At 38.9% G+C, this 17,256-nt stretch overlaps 1 protein-coding gene across 2 annotated transcripts; it reads right to left on the bottom strand.

The window, feature by feature from the left end:
• Positions 1-390: 390 nt before the first annotated feature.
• Positions 391-17,124, bottom strand: PWP2 (PWP2 periodic tryptophan protein homolog (yeast)). Of its 2 annotated transcripts, none has more exons than XM_017810971.1 (21): positions 17,036-17,124; positions 16,793-16,905; positions 15,954-16,048; positions 15,483-15,582; positions 14,325-14,510; positions 13,763-13,898; positions 13,034-13,254; positions 12,017-12,160; positions 11,190-11,260; positions 10,343-10,479; positions 9,067-9,215; positions 8,303-8,450; positions 7,141-7,291; positions 6,614-6,794; positions 5,534-5,681; positions 4,503-4,611; positions 4,007-4,072; positions 3,430-3,648; positions 3,070-3,220; positions 1,889-1,963; positions 391-1,473 (listed from the first exon to the last, which is right to left on the bottom strand). In XM_017810971.1, the coding sequence occupies exons 1-21, from the start codon at positions 17,051-17,053 to the stop codon at positions 1,314-1,316; spliced, it is 2,778 nt and encodes a 925-aa protein (XP_017666460.1). In that variant the 5' UTR covers positions 17,054-17,124; the 3' UTR covers positions 391-1,313. The 2 variants fall into 2 exon arrangements, with proteins under 2 accessions (XP_017666460.1, XP_017666461.1); XM_017810972.1 differs by having other exon boundaries at positions 14,325-14,468.
• Positions 17,125-17,256: the final 132 nt, after the last annotated feature.

Genomic DNA, 17,256 nt, shown 5'->3' with positions numbered 1-17,256 from the left:
ACAAGGATCAAACCAAACTTTGGACCCATCAAATTTAAAACCTCATACTTGAGTTTTCATTATTCTACCTATGACTATGGAAGGGCACGAGGGAAAATTGTATTTGCTTTCCTGTGCATTATGAAATTTGTTATAATTACCTAAAAGAATATTCTACTCTAAGAAAAACAAATCACTTTGCTACGTCTTATTTAAGTAGCAAGTGTATCTTTAATTTATACACTGAAATTCTAAAAATTGACTATATGTGTTCGCTGTATATTTTAGACTAATTTTTCTCTTCAGAAGTTTTAATTACCTCTCCTCTACTCCAAAAGTGAAAAGTGACCAGAAAATAAATCCAAGAGAACAGAATATGCTGAGGGGAAAAAAAGCAATTCTGGATCATTGTTAATACTTGCAGTCACTTCATTAGCAAAGTCATTTCAACACGTGAGTTAAAAGTATTACAAGCACAGATACAGTTCTTTGTTATTCAGGATCTCACCGTTGTTATTAGTCAATTTTCCCACCAAGTCACAAAAAAACCCAAGGAAATCAAAATTCCAGATTTTAATGTGCTAATAAACAACATAAAAACCCCAATAGAGTAAGAAAAAGTTTTCATTTGAAAAAAAAACAAAAACAAACACACATTTGTAACACATTCTCTTAAAGTTTAAATTACATTATTGAGTTGGCAACGTCCAAACAAATTTTTACTACAGTATCTCAAGGTTCGTAATTAAACCTCTGTAAGATTTGTACATCACAGTAAATATTCTCTCATAGTCATTGCTATGGATGTAACATTTATCCTCATTATTGAACCTTCATCAGGTTTGGAAGTTAGAGAACTAAGAAAACTGTTCCAGAAATATGTAAATATTAAATCAAAGTAAAACAACATTTAAAACAAGTTGAGAGCAACAGACAGACCTCCAATTAAGAATGCTTTTTAAAAAGGATAAAAAAAAAAAGTCCAATGTATGACAAGTCTGCATTACAAAACTCACAATACTTAATGTACAAAGCATTTTTAATAAACTTCTTCCAGCCGTACTTTTAACTTCACTAAGAACACTTTCTTTTTCCTTTCTTGAAATCAGAAATTATTAAAAAAAAAAAAAAGAAATCAACAAGAAATCAATGCTGTCGAATTTACAGCCAAGGGGTACATGATTTATGCCATGGATGGCACTTTGCCTATCCTACATTTCCATCCATATTGTTGGGAAGAGCTAATAGATGCCACTATGAGGGCCACTCCTTCTCAGTGAATACCACTGCATAAAATACTGCCTTGAGGGTTTTCTCCCTCTCATGCAGAGTAACTAGGAACTCAATTTGTCTTTATGAACCTCTTGCATAAGACAGTCACTGTCAGAATCCAACTCTTCTTCATCTACTGATGGTTCTTCAGCCAGACGTTTCACGCCCCGCTGTTCTGAAATGGCCAGCGCGTATTTGATGTTGTAGATGTTCCACTCACAGCTGTAAAAATAAACAGGAGCATGTCAGAAACAAGACTGCATTCTCCTCCAGAAAAAAATCCCACCTCTAGAAGAAGACTGCCTCTAATTCTCTGGTTCTAATAACATAGAATCATAGAATCAGACGGGTTGGAAAGGACCTCTGAGATCATCAAGTCCAACCCTTGATCCACTACCACCACAGATGCTAGACCATGGCACTAAGTGCCACATCCAGCCTCATCTTAAAAACATCCAGGGACGGAGAATCCACCACTTCCCTGGGCAGCCCATTCCAATGGCTGATCACCCTCTCTGTAAAGAATTTCTTTCTAATATCTAACCTAAACCTCCCCTGGCGCAGCTTAAGGCCATGCTATCATCCCCCAAATTACTCCAAGTTTTTGATTTAAAAGTTTAAATGTAACAACACGTACAGTTTTGAAACATTTTCGAAATGACGCTGGATGCTTTTCTGGAGGAACTGAATCACAGGGAGCAGCTTCACTGACCTGGAATGGAGAAAACACACCATTCGCAGTGCAATTCGTTTTTACGTAGGGAAATCCTTTCTACAGTCTCAAGATTTTAACAAGCATACATGTTAACTTTTCAAAGCAAACTTTTAAAGATATACTAAATAAATAAAAGCTCTTTTGACTCTTCCCTCAATAAGGTCAGAGTACTCAACACTAGTAATACAATGTAATAATACAAGTAATACTCGATACAAGTAATGTCAGAAATATCTTTTTCTAATGTCAAACTGTGGCTTGAAGAACTAATTCTGCTTGCTGATAGCAATGAGAGTTCCTTCCTGGTACTACAATACTTTCTGTACAAGGAAGAGTTTGTTTTACATCATCCTCTTCTACTTGAACAGCAACAAAAGGAGAAGCTTCTTCCAGTCATTCCAGTAACTAAAACATTAATACCAACGTTGAAGCAAGGAAAGAGTTACACAATGCACTGGTGTTTAACCTGCAGGACTCCTTCTCATATTATCTCTCACTTAGCCTGTTTTAAATTTGTAAATTTGCCTTATTTTTTTTCCTAAATGCCTATAAATTCTATACTATGGGTGGGCTAAATATAATTCACAGACCAGGCCCAAGTAGTGGTAGAGAACTATACAGGAAAGGTGAGTACTAACAGCTAAGAGTTCATGCTATAATCACAAGCTTATATACATATATAAATGCAGTCAGTACCTGCAAATTACCTTTCAGTGACATTTAAGATGCATCACTGTTTAAAAAACTCAGTTGTCAAACCTACTATCACTCTTGAAATCTTTATGCATTTATAGGCTAAGGAAGCTATGCAAAGTTTTATCTATCAAATTTGAGAATGTTTTTTAGTATCTCTTCACAAATCCAATAATTTATTCCAATTCTATCATACACACTTGTTAGAATCACAGAATCATTTAGGTTGGAAAAGATCTTTAGGATCGTGTTCAAATCATCATTTTTACCATTAGTAAAGAAGTTGTAAAAATTAAATAATTCTAATTGTTGTATATGCATTATCTAGAATGTCAGTAGATGTTAAGTAAAAACTGACGGGTTTTAATTTTAATATGCTTGTGAGCATTTAGACTTTCACAAGATCTCACCTTGTTTTCAGTTTCTGTCCATGCAGCATGAGCAACTTATGAGCCCAAATAAGATAGAACTCCAAGTGACAGGAGATCTCAAATGCAGAGGCCAGGAACTCCAATAATTTCTCCACATACAGGTCTGGGAGTGATGAGCAGATAACATCAACTGTGCAAAAAGGGAAAAAAAGCCCATAGACTTCAACAGAGTTGAATTACTATTTGGATCATCCCTTTTAGTCTCCAGCTACAGCAAGAAGTCCTTAGGTGTGAACATTACACTTCCCCGTCCAAGAGTCCTTTACACCTCAACTTATTTTGGCTTACACAACTCTGCTTACAGCTAGCTCAGCCGAATTCCATGGAAAATCCACTCACCTTCACTGCTAGGAACAGCCTCTAAGACCTCCTGAATTAATTTCTTTTCATTCAGCTTGAAGGCCATGATGATGGCCATTGTGTACTCCTTCTGGCGCAGTGTTTTGTGTATGTTGTTGGGTGTGACATCAATATCCAGCTCAAAAGGATCAAAAATCAGTCCAGAGTCCAGTGAATAGATCAGAAGACCTTCTGTGGTGGTGGCTGCCCAGCTTCGTCCTAGAAGAGAAGTAACAATATTTAACAACAAAGCTGAGTTTTCTAGAATGGAAACAGAAGAGTAATGATGAACAGATGACTCATTTGTTTGCAAGAAATGGGTATGATTAAAAGATGCATCTTTGATGGACCTGCCAGCAATGGCAACGCTTGTAAAAAACACCAGCTCAAAGTGACATACACTTAACTTTCCTAATTACCCACTGCACAGAAAACCAGGCTCTGAACCTAGCAGCACCACGTTACATCTGCAAAGATCTCCAAGGCATTTGCACTTCATTATTACTCCTCCAAGGCTCTGCTCTTTTGCTTGTTTTATAAGGAATGCAAAAATCCTAAATTAATTGTCGACACTCACCTGTAGGAGAGAATCGCACACAAGTCACTCTTATTTCAGGTTTAAAGTGTCGGTAACTCATGTCACCTGAAAGAGAAGTTTAGAAGTGATTTAATATGTTCACCAAAAGTTCACAGTCTAGTTATCAACTCTAACTATGATATTACCTTTAAATAATGCAGAACAGGGCTAAAACTGGCAGAGTTAAAGACTGGATAAGGCACAGCCCACGTCTGAGAGATCATCCTACAGCTCAAGTGGTGGGACTGAATTTTGCTCTTTGAAAATTAAATGAGGACTGCTGGGTTCCTTATCCAGGAGATCCTGCATCTCCTGTTTCCTGTTGCTTCTACTGTGCAAAAGGATCAGCTGAACACTTGTGTGACAGATCCTTGTGTGTAACACCCAGGTAATTCTAATGTTAAAACTGAGCTCCACAAATCATACCCTTCCTATCCATGTCAAAGATTTTGGTCCACATAAAACTAGCAACTAGAGAGCAAAGCCAAAGCCATACCTCTCTTTACTCCAGGAAGGGGAATTGCAACACCCTCGTCACCTCCACCCCCTTCATCAATCAGAGCCAAGCTGCCAAATTCAGTCATTTTTCTCCGATCCAAGTATTCCTAGAAAAACACACAGTTTCCATTCAAAGCACTGAATCTCTTCTCAAACAGTTCAGCCCAGTTCAGAGTGTGGTTTCACACTATTACAATGTTGTTCTACTCCAGAGATGCACTGTTTGTTTCCTCAGCTGCAGCCCTGCTCCTTCTGCCCTTCAGGCTCCATAACTGTGCTAATGGAAGGCCTGTGTGGCCACACAGCTGTGCAAATGAGATTTTAGGGACCTCCCTGCCCCCCATTTTTAAAACATCCATCCCTTCCAAGGTTCTTTTTCAGCTGATATTCTTTTAAGCCACGTGCTGAGCTGCGACAGCACAACTGAGGGCAGCAGAGAACCAAAGTCTGCTTCGCAAAGCACTGTGGTCTAACAAGAATACTTGGAACCACGGTCCCTGGAACAACCATCACTCTTCCAGGTAAGGGGATGTTGAAAAGGTTTACTGGAATTATTTACTTTTGATGATTTTCATCACTTACTTTACTTTTGAAGGAATTTAATTTTGCATTTGGCAATATTCGGAAACAGAGTTTATAAAGGTCAGTTTTTTTGTTTTGTCTCGGTTTTTAAATTTTTTGTTTGTTTGCTAACACAAACAACTGACATCCAGGGAGTTAGTTTAGTACAAAATGTTGAGAATTTAAATTTTCATTACAGTTTTAAGTTTAGTGCCAACTAACTTAGTATGTTGAGAGTTCTGCTCATTTGATATAAACACACTACAGTTTGGCAAAACTGTAGCTAGCTGACTGTCAGGAATTAATTCCGTTTTCTGAAAAATATTTCCTTACCCCTCTCCTCCACACAAATTAACCCATGCTTAACAAAACACTCATGAATAACACTTAATGAGATGTTATACCAAAACCAAAGTCTTGTGGGGGTGGAGGAATGAAAAAAAAAAAAAGACTCAGGTGTTCACATACCTCCATTGCATCTAAAGAATGGTTGCATGAGATTTCAAATTTTTTCATAAGAATCTGTTCCTTGACATTATATATACAGACAAACTTTGACAATCCACCTGCCAGAATTGACTGACCATCTGCTGAGTAGCACAGAGTAGTAAAAGACCTGGTAAAGAAAAAGAGAAAGTAGTTAAGCTCGCTGTCACATCTGCGCTAAAAGACACGATACAGGGTGAAGACACAAAATAACCATTCCATGAAAAAAGTGAAGGTCTTCACTCATACAATATGCACTTAACATACAAAATCATGTAGCAAGTCTTTGGTGCTCTACTATGAATCACAACCAATCTAGAACTTCAGCTTTTTAAGTACTTTCATTCTACTGATTCTGGGTCCTAGCTCAGTGAATGAGCTCTCAACTACACCTTACACAACAGTAAGGATGGTCAGAGGAGCTAAAGAAAAAACAATGTTATGACATGATTTAAAGAAAAGGTTGAGAGCTCATCATCAAGAAAAATATTTTTTTTCTTTTCACAAAGTCATTGATTCTTTTTTTAATTTTGAGTGGGAGCAATATGGAAAAAAAACAAAGAAAAAAGAGCAGAATGAAACATGACTTTTACATTATTCTTTTTGACAGCACATGAATTCAATTTGCCTTTAAACATTACTTCACATGCACAGCAACATGTATAAACCCCACACTGTATTAACATTTTTTTAAAAATGCAATAGTTTCTGCACACTAATAGCTGCACACTGGTACTTCTGAGACAAGACATTCACTTAAAAACCTGTCACATAGCAAATGAACAACTTGTCATGAGAAGTTTGATATTTTGCTGGGAATCCAACTGATAAAAAAAAATACACATGCTCAAAATCATGCTGAGCAGCGGATGAACACAGCAAAAGACAAAAAGGAGACATCCAGATGTCAAGTCAGGCAGTGTTTTAAAATCCAACATCAGAATCAAAGTATCTGAAAAGCAGATACACTCTGAAATCTTCATGGAGAAAACAAATGGAAAGAAACAATTCAAAAGCAACCCAGTGTGGCACCCTCTTTTCACTGCAACCCCATGTACATACTTGCCCTTGGCTGCCTGCTTGGCAGTTATTTTATCAAGCTCCTTCCTCCCCATCTGAAGATCGTGCCTTCCCTCAATTGAGCCAGTCTGCACTGCATTTTCGTGATCCCAAAACGTTATCTGTCCATTCAAAGCAGCAACTGCCAGCTCCTTGCCATCAGGACGGAAAGCAACGACGAGAACTGCAAAGAATTTAATCAACAGTTAAAAATGCAGATATTTTTCTAAGAAAATAGCCTAAATTTTTCTAGGATCTTACCTCAACTACCAGAAAAAGCTTAAGAGTAGCAAGTATGACTTTACTTTTTTCATTGAACATACAAATGTTTAGCTAATTATAAAGTTAGAGCTAGTATTAAAATATTTATTGCACTGTTAACCAATTACTATAGTGAGGTATCTCAACTTTTGGGTTTTATAATCAAGAATGAGTCTGTCTGTATTTGACATGTTCTGTTGTTCATTACTGGAATATTTTAGATAACATTTTTATATTTGATATAAGATGCAAAATGAAATAAAGATTACCATCTGAGTTCATTATTAGTGTCTCCTTAGTTCTCCAGCTGTCTAACATATCCCATAACTTGACAGTTTTATCCCAAGAGGCACTGGCTAGAAGACACTTCATTGGGTTAAAGGACAAACTGCTGATGGGACCTTCATGGCCTGCTAAGACCTAGTAAGAGAATGAAAGGCAACATGGAATTAGGTGAAAGAAACTGAAATTCATGTATTATAGCCATTAAACCATGCCTAACTTGTCAACACATGCTTGAGATCACTTTTGAACATGTGGCATGATACACACCAGTGATTCTAAACTTTTTATTTTCACAATACAGACACTGTATTTCCACTATATAGATATCTACAACTACTCCTATGCACAAGTAGCCTCTTTAGAGACCAAGACTTAGGAATGCAGTGTGCTATTTCAACCCCTCTTATCAGAACAATCAGAACGACTGTGAAAAAGCAACTCATTGCTCTGAGAATTCGTATCCCCTGCAGTTGAAAACACTTCAGAAAAAACACTAATAAAAACTGTGAGTAAGAGTAACACAGATTTTTATGTCATGGAGCTCCTACTCCTCTCAAAAGAAATCAAGGAAAGAAACTGAACCCAAAACTCTGGAGATCCAGTCAAGTATATACTGAGTTGTTATAGTGATCTGTATGCAATGGCTGTGCCAAATTAAATACATGAATTGCTGAGCTTTTCTACTCATACAAGATGTACAATAATGCTTAAGAACTGAAACAATAAAAGCCTTCTAAAAAAAAAACCAGCACCCCTGCTCTGCTCCAGCAAAACCCTCCATGAAATCTGTATTGGTCTTAATACAGCACCTACAATTTCTCCATTACCTGCAGAAAATACGTAGAAAAGAACATCTCTGAACAACTACTGGAGGGAAAGACTCTTATGCCCACTTTTTAGCTCAGCAATACTGGTGTTACCTTACCAGCTAGAAAGAGCTCATTACTCAAAAATTCTAAAAACTATTTCACAGACAAATTCAAGGTAGTCTCCATGCAATAAAAAAAAAAAACATGCTGAGAGAAACATAGTGCAGCTCCAGTTTTTGAATGTAACAAAACCACTTCATGTTGTACTGAAACCCTCCGATTAACCCCAAATTGATACTGTGTTAAATTCAAGCCCTCCAACACTGTAGGTCCTTACATCCAGCAGCCTCCCACTCTGCATTGACCAGATGAATATTTCAAAGGAATCCTGGGAACCAGCTGACACAATCTCCCCACTGGAGTCCACAGCCAAACAAGAGAACTGACTCGGTCGTGGAGACGTGAAGGTGCGGAAATTGCGGTACCTGTTGTAGGTGTGAAAATAAATCATGAGAACACTTTAGGTAGATTTAAAGGTATGTTTTACAAAGTTATTTAAAGTAGGATTTCATTTTATTTGTAAAGTCTTTCAAGCTATCTACAGAAAAAATATTCCGTGTATAAAATTAGATGTGATGCCTCAGCACGATTCCAAGATTCAAAGTAGTATTAAAAACTCTGCAGAAATAGGAGCCAAAAATAATCAAACAGAAGAGCTCTCTTCTATTAAATGGTGTATGTCTATTTTTGAGAAAATATGGGCTTGCTTACACATCCAGCTCTGTGCACAGTGGTATTATAACAGCTCAACTACGGCAGGTGTTCAGTTAGTTAAGTGCCTTCTCCCCGTTTGAGTAGAGCCAGACAATGATCCTACTGGATTTCCAGCTTCCCTGACAAAAGTTCTTCCAGAATTTTCTTTACAGAAACTGGATGGAGCGACAGGATTCCTAATTACCATCTAAATTTAAATCAAAGGCTGAACCAAAACTCAACAAGGCAGTACTCACATCAAACGAGCAATTAGCAGTTTGCTGTATTTTGGGGGGGAGGTGAAAGCTGAAGACTAAACGACACACAAAAGCTTTTATGAAGAGTTACCTGTGCAGATCAAAGGCACGCACTGTTCCATCAAGGGAAGCACTCAAAACGACATAACCAGTGGAAGTGAAAGTTACAGCAGTTACACCACTGGTGTGTTCTGTAAATGTGACAAAACAAAAGCTGCTTGAAGTGTTCCACACTTTCACCTGCAAGAGAGACAAGAAAAGACTTATAATCTCCATCATCAGTTCAGAGAGACAATTAAGGTAAGGCAGCAGAAGAGTAAAGAAAAACTAGTTCTAGAACTCTACAATAGCATAAAAAACTTTCAATATTATTAGTAAGGAATCCTGTGGAAGTGAAGCAAACAGGCCACAGCTTAACTTTAAACTGCTAAAGACACATTTGCTACATGAAAATCTAAGAGGAGATAGACAAAAAAAGAACTGAAACGAAGTTAGTTTTTAAGGAGAGCTGTAACACTTGGTGAGCATCCTGAGCTTCCAAGCTTTGTACTGCCATGGATAAGGCAAGTGTCAAATTCAAAACCAACTGTGAAGCCATCACAGAAGTTACAACTGAGATGATATTTCAGTTGGGCTTTTTCCCTGAACAAAAACATTATGTATTTAGCTTTCTGCAGGTTGAGAATTCTGGGGTTTGGCCAGTTTTGAACCCGAACGGCAGAAGCCATGAAGTGGCAGATCTTTTTCTGACACTGAAAAAGTATGGACTGGAAATCAGCTGCTATTGTTGTTCCATTTAAGTGCCAAGACACTGTGGGTTTGCTCTACAAAATATCTTTAAAAAAAATAAAAAAGTACCAGTACTCAAAGCATATGATTTCACTTCAAGTCACCCATGAGAAAGTAATTTTTTTTTTAACAACAAGGTGCTGGAACAGTGCATTTTTAAAAAGTTGCACTTAAATAATCTGAAATTAATTTCATATCACAAACAATTAACAGGGCATGAATTGGGGTGACTGAAGTTCTTCAATCTAAAGTATCATGGAACCACCATGAGCATACATGAATGAACATTTGATGAATTAGACATTGTGGTGTTTATGGTGAGTGGATCTGTAATAATTAAAAAAAAAAAATCTGCTAAAAAAGCATAAGTGATACAATTTGCTGACACTAGTAATAATAAATCAAAATATACATGCTCTAGAGAGAAAAACAAAAACACTTAAGAAGTGATGATGGAAAAGCATTACATTAACTGTATCAATTACAGTAATAGAGCTTTTGACACAAAAAGGAAAGTCAAGCTGCTTACTATGTTATTAACACTTCAGTTCATATTCCAGCAATACTTCCCCACTTACTTTCCCATCCTCCCCTCCAGTCACTATGTACTGTCCATCTGGAGAATATGCCAAGGAAACCATGCTGTTGAAATGTCCCTGCTGCTTCAGCACATAGGATTCACTTTGCCATTCCCACACCAGGAGCTGACCCAAACCTGTAAGAACAGCAGAAAGATTGACCGGATTTAGGAATACAATGACCCTGCAAATGCAAGTCACAAAACACACAGTTGCAAGCAATGTAAAAAAAAAAAACCCAAAAGATTGATGCAGACAGGTTGCACTCTACATTTTTCAATCCTAATAAAAGCCCTTTCTCTATTATAACTTCAAGGCAACTTTCCTCAACAACCAGGAGCTGTTACTTGGATTAATGTTCCCAATACTACAGCAGCAATGCTATCAACCAGCTGATAAATGAGCTGGAAAGAAAAGCAGGGCTGCATAAAAAGGGTATGGTCTTAGTTTCCATGCAAATCATTATGGACTGGATGGGAATGTTGGAACATCCAGGCAGGTTTGTGATGTGGGATGTGCAGCAAGTGGCAAAGGAAAATAGACTGGCCCAGAATGAAAGCATATTATAAACTACAAGGGGTATGGGCTTTACCCTAACTCTGATAGGGTTTTCATATATGAAACATGTATTTTTTCCTTCGTCAACAAAATATTTTCCTGAATCACAAGAGTTCTGTGAGGAGAGACTGATTAGGGATACTTGTTTTACTCTAACTAGATATAAGAACATAAATTATTAACAAAACCTTAACATTTGGAGTCAAGATGAGTAAGAGGAATTTGGGCTTGCACACCCACCATATTCCTCATTTTTCCATGAACAGAGACCCCAAAAAATCTGACAAACCTGAACATCCAAAGGCAATCCAGTCCCCAGTGCAGTTGATGGAAATAGAAGCTATTCTTTGGTCTGAAATACTGAAGTACAAGAAATACCCAGTAAACACACTTGTGTTTTCATATCTTGTGCAATAAAACTTCAAGTCTAATGTTTATTATCTCTCTTCAAGCAAGTTGTTTGATTGCTTTACTGAACTTCTGTACCATTGTAACATCAAAAGCCTCGTACAAATTCCTTTTTTTTTTTTTGTTATACTCAAAACCATCAAACAGACATTACTGCCTTATTTGGAATGAAGACAGAGTATCTGCATCCCAAAGATGTGCTTGCCAGCACAGAGCACAACTCCCCACATATAAGAAAAAAAAGGTTTTTTGAACATGGAAATTCTTTAGCTGGCATCCTACAGCCGTGGAAAAGAATTATGATTTTATTTTTCAACTTAAGGACAATTTACAGAAAATTTTACACATGCAGAACTTCTTTTTTCAGCTACTGTTTTCTACAGAGAAACTGAAAACATGAAAGTCCACATGGTTGAAGAAATCTACAGCCAGTAACTAGGAACTTCTGAGTAGTTTTCTCATTCAGACCTTGCTTTTCCATAATGACCTATGGACTTATGGTATTTATTACATACATTTACAATTCTGCCTTTCCAGACATAACACTACTAAATAGATACTCATGTTTTAAGATTTTTGTGCTGTGTTTATTCATCCTTCACTATTAAAAATGGTGTGTACTCAGTCAAACAAACAAGAAACTCCCTCAAAACCCATACACCTCCCACCCCAAATCAAGCTAGAAACAGTGATAACCCCATACCTCACCTCAGGGAGTGGATCAGATTGAAATCTGGAAGCTCGTGGAGGTGAAAGATTCCAGAGGCAAAACCAGTGACTAAAAGGTGTGTTTTCTTGTGATAGGCTGCAGCTGTCAGGTTATTAAAATCTCCCTCTTTATTGAAAAAATATCTGACATCAAAGAAATAAGAAAGAAGCAAGGTGAATGCAAAAGAAAATTATGCTGTTAGAGCTGCCAAATATTTTGATCAAGGTCTCCTATAATAAAGCTGAAAAGCAGGAGTTCCAGAAATTGCTAAATATATGTACTTTATAAAATACACTTAAAAAATATGTACTTTACAAAGCTAGTGAAAGCTAATTCTCTTCTTTTCTCAATGTTCACAGCTGATACAGCAATCTGATAATCAGAAGTGACACCTCATCACATGCAATGGAAAGGATTAAAAGTTAACCCTAAAGGAACTGTCCTTTTGATCATCTAATGCCCATATGGATGGCTCCCATGAATCCACTGGTCATCCTTCTGTATGTGAGTCCTCTTACATAGTATACTTCAAACTCCTTCAGTCTGGAAGTTCACTAAGGCTAATTCAAACCTGGATTGGGGTAGGATACTTCCTTTATACCTCCTTCACAGTCAGGGAGACTGAGAACACTAAAGTTTATCAAATGTTGCTGTCACCCCCTGAAGTCAAGCAATCCCTTCTTGCAAGAAATCAAAGCCTCTAAACTTGGAGGGTAATAAAGATCTCATTACACTTCTTGGGTTTCAAACAATAACAGTACACTACATGTCAGTATTTCTTATATTATTAAAATTGCAGAACATGTTGTTCTGAAGGTGGAAGGTATTGCCCTTCATATAATCAAGATAAGACAAACAGGTGTTCTACCAGAACTATTTAGAATGGGACCTACAGTAAATTTTTAAATCCTGGGCAGTTTTATTCTGCTTTGAATGAGTGATAACAGCTGAAAGAAAAGCCCTATATAGTAAATCCCCACAACAAATGTGACTGTGGAAAACTGAAAACCACTTACTTTGCGACACGTGAATATTTAACCTTATTTCTAGTCTCCTGTTCACTTGGATTGGCTTTTCCATGGATTTCTTCACCCTTTGGCTCTTCAAGCAACTCTTCATCATTTTCTCCTGCATCCTCTTCCTTAGCTGCATCTTTTGGGGGCATGGGCTTCAAGCCATCGAGCTCTGTGTCACACTGCCACACACAGAGAGCTGCATCCTGGCTAATTGTGTACAGCTAGAACACAAACACAGACACGTGATTATTGTCCAACACCTCGGCTTTGTGCTCTACTGCTAATATAGACCTGCAGAAGGGTTAGCAAGTGTGCACTCTGTTGTTAGGATAACACATTACTTAGCCCTCTTAGAATCTGAGGTGTTTTGATCTGGAAATTTCACTTCTCCTGAGAACCTGTGATTCACTTTACGTGTTCTCAAAAATTTTTTTGCAAGGACCAAAGGTAATTTGATTACCGGGTAACATTACAGCTAAATAATTTTTTCATGTTTAAAACTATAATATATTAGGGGAGCAATTTTCAATAGCTTACTCACATTCTAAAGTTTATTTTTTTAAATATCCATGGAACTGTAAACTCCCAATCATAGTAGAGGAGTCAAGAGGCATACTGCTTATGCACTTTCTAAATTCTGAGATATTGTCAAAATAGTCATCTACAGGTAAGACTGTGCTTCAACTATTTAAATATTAAAATTTAAGAATGTTGTGTGATTATACATACATCTAGACTGTTCTCTTCAAAAAAGCAGGCTACAATAACATCCTTATGCCCTCCAAGTGAGTAGTAGATCAAGTTTGCCCATCGTTCTGCTCCAAACACCCACGTAGACATGTCCTTGCTTCCTACTGCAAAACATCTTGAAAAAAAAAGAAAAAAGGCAGTTTGAATTAGAACACTGGTTTGAAAAACTTTTCACTGGGTGGTGAATGCTCTGAGCACAAAGACACCAGTCACCACTTCAAAAGTAATTTTACACACAACAGAGTTGTAAACTGAGGTTGGTGACTGCAGCAAAAGTAGAAGGGGTTAAATACATTCAAAATGTCAACCATGCTCACATTCCTAAGATACATTCCTTTTATGGATTACTAGGCAAGAATCCCTTGTTGATCCCCAATACCTGCATATTTTATACTTTCTAGTCTGCCTAATTATATTTTTTAATTCAAGACAGAGTTTTTAAAGCTAGTACAATACTTAATAGGAAAGAAAATGGATTGTAACATGCATATAAATATTAACAACGTGTGCAGGTAGACAGTGCTTTAGTTTAACAACTCACTTGGAATCATCAGTCCAGTCAATACAAGTTGTTTCATCATATGGACCATAGTAGGTTTTGTCCAGAACAAATGCATTGAATTCTCGTTTCTTCCCAGGAGCATGGTACAGGTAAGCAAGGTTGTCTTTTGTAATCACAAATTTCCTGTCATATGGGGGGGAGGGGGAAGCATAATTGCACACAAAGCTGTTAAATCAAACGAACTGTTCAGTACAGACTGCAACACAACAAAATAAAATGTTAAAAAGGCTCCTGCCTTTTTAACTACTGCCTTTTAACTACTGAAACAATAAAAGCGGATTGCTTCTGGATGAAAAATATTTTCAGATTGATATTATCCCCCAGATTATGCACTATAAAAAAGAAAACCTTCAGTAAAAATCACTCAAGGTGAATAGTCAAATATTTATTCTCCAATTCTCATAAAAGAAGGAAAAATTCAAACACTCAAACCAGTATATTCTATTTCAACCTCTCTTCACCTCCATACGTTGGCCACTTCCAGAAACACAAAACATGTGCACCCACACCTGTTACATAGATCCTTTGATATGGTCCTCTTTACAGCATAATTCCCCAAGGTGGAACTGTGATTCCAACTTTCAAGCAAAACCTCATTCAAGATCCCTCTAAGTCAATCCCAGTGAGGAATGTTGCTGAAGGGGGAGCTTCACACTTTTTCCTCTCACACTTCTGATGCTTCTAACATTCATGTCACCACAATCTGGACCCATGACCACGCAGTTAAAAGACAAAGGGTGTGAAAAGAAACATCAAATTCAGAGAACTGCCTCTTCCAGTAGTGCAGTTGTCTTAGACCAACCCAAGTCAGCACTGAAAATGCAACCCCACAACTGCCACCTGATTGTCCCCACTGTGGGCTCTTTCCCCTTGCCTACAATATAAAATGCAGTCAAGACTCACAGCAGAACTGTGTTTATAAAAGTCCCAACACAAACAACATCTGTGACAGGCAATGCTCCTCCAGTATCTGTTTCCAGGGCTTTGCTTTTCCTCTTTTCTTCCCCTCTCAACTTTACAGATAAAATCTACCTTACACTGATTAATAAGTATCGCCCCCAGAATGCCTTCATAATCTCAACTGGTTTATGGGGTAATTTCTGCTGTTTTGTTTTAAAGCATGCACTCTTTACTTACTTGCCGTCAGGAGAAAACTTGACACTGTGAACTGGCTTGTGAAAATAAAACTGATGTATCACACATTTACCAATCAAACTGACAAGCAAGGCAGCTCCCTCTGTAAGGGCAGAAAAAGAAGGGTCATGAAAATAATCAAGTTCCCAAAGAAAACATACTCCTAGCAAGCTTAGTTTCTTTCCTTAAAGGGGAAGGGGTAAAGTACCTCCTCAGAAATTTTTCAAGACAGTGTGCTTAGTATTATTAAGAAGAAAAATACAAAATGACCATACGTTACCTAAATTCTGTAAAAAGTTCTTTTTAAGTTCAGTAATTAAAGAACTCTTCCCCAAAAGTTCCAACATAACTTTTAAAGCAGAGCACTTCTAACCTGTGCTAAGGTTGAAAACCTAGGAACACAGATTTTCCCCTCTCAAGGTTGAATTTTCACTTCATTCTCTTATAAAGCAAATGCCTCCTTTGTGAAAGTACCTTCATCAATCAGAATGGCAAGAGTTCCATCTGGAGAGAGCCCCACGCACACAATATTAAGCCGTGTAGCCAAAGGAAACGTCTCACACTTGTTACTACAAAAAAAAAAGATGAAACAGTAAATTTGTGACAAGGATGTAGAAAGAACAGTCATCTTCAGTATCAGTGAAATATGGTCTGATACCTATGATAAAGCTACAGAATCAACTCAGATGTAAAACTTTCATTAGCTGTCAAAATTCCATGAAACTATATGGTTGCTCTGTGCAGGACCAGGAGTTGGACTCAATGACCCTCAGGGTTCCCTTCCAACTTGGGATATTCTACGATTCCGTGTAAGATACAGGCTGCTGACTGGAATATCAGCATAAGGAGAATCAACCACAACCCTGGCACACAGGAAAGGCCGATGACACTCTAAGCTTTGCCGTATACAAGAGAGAGAGCACAAACAGAAGCACATAAGGAAACCACACCACTAAATCCAACGCAAACTGGTTTTTCCCTCTTTGCTTCTAAAACACACCTTTACATGCTTTTTACGCTATTCTCCCCACGCAACACCCCGACAGGTATTCCACCAGGCAAATAACCTTTTAACACCAAGCCGGGATATTCTGCAAGGCCGAGCATCCCGGAGAGCTTCAGCCCACGACAGAAGGATGCGGGAGCCGGCGGTGCGGGAGCACCATGGACAAGGCGGCCTCGGGTCGGGCTCTACAATCTCCTCAGAGCTTTATTCCCCCCGAAATCCCGGTGCTGGCCCTTCCCCGCCCCTCCCAGCCCTGTCGGAGGGGGCCGAGGGGGAGGGAAGCGGTGAGGGCTGGGGGCTCACTCACTTCTTGAGGTCGAAGAGGGAGACCCTGTTGCCGACGGGGCTGAGGAGGGAGTTTCCATCGCGGGTGAAGCTGAGGTTCCCGCGGCGGTACACGGTGCCCAGCAGGCCGGAAAACTGCGCGGGGAGGAAGGGGAAGGGTGAGCGGGGCGGGGGAGAAGGGGAGCAGGGGGGAGAGGAGCAGCGGGGAAGGGGAGCAGGGGGGAAGGGGAGCAGGGGACGCCGAACCGCGGCCGCACTCACTCACCCGGTAGGCGAAGCGCATGGCGGACACACGTGTGGAGGCAGCGCCGGGCCCGCGGAACTGCGGCCGGGAAGGGGCGGGAGGAGGGATTGGGGATCCCGCACATGCGCCCGGAGAGGCGGCGGGGGCGGGCCGGGGAAGGGGAAGTGGGAGGAGGTGCTGAGGGTGATCCCGCCCTGCGGGTCAGGATTAAACCCGATCGGTAGCGCTGGAAGGGACCGCAG

Source organism: Lepidothrix coronata, unplaced genomic scaffold (genome assembly GCF_001604755.1).
Source record: "Lepidothrix coronata isolate B3197 unplaced genomic scaffold, Lepidothrix_coronata-1.0 Scaffold30, whole genome shotgun sequence".
NCBI lineage: Eukaryota > Metazoa > Chordata > Aves > Passeriformes > Pipridae > Lepidothrix > Lepidothrix coronata.
This window is presented reverse-complemented; position numbering and strand designations above follow the sequence as displayed.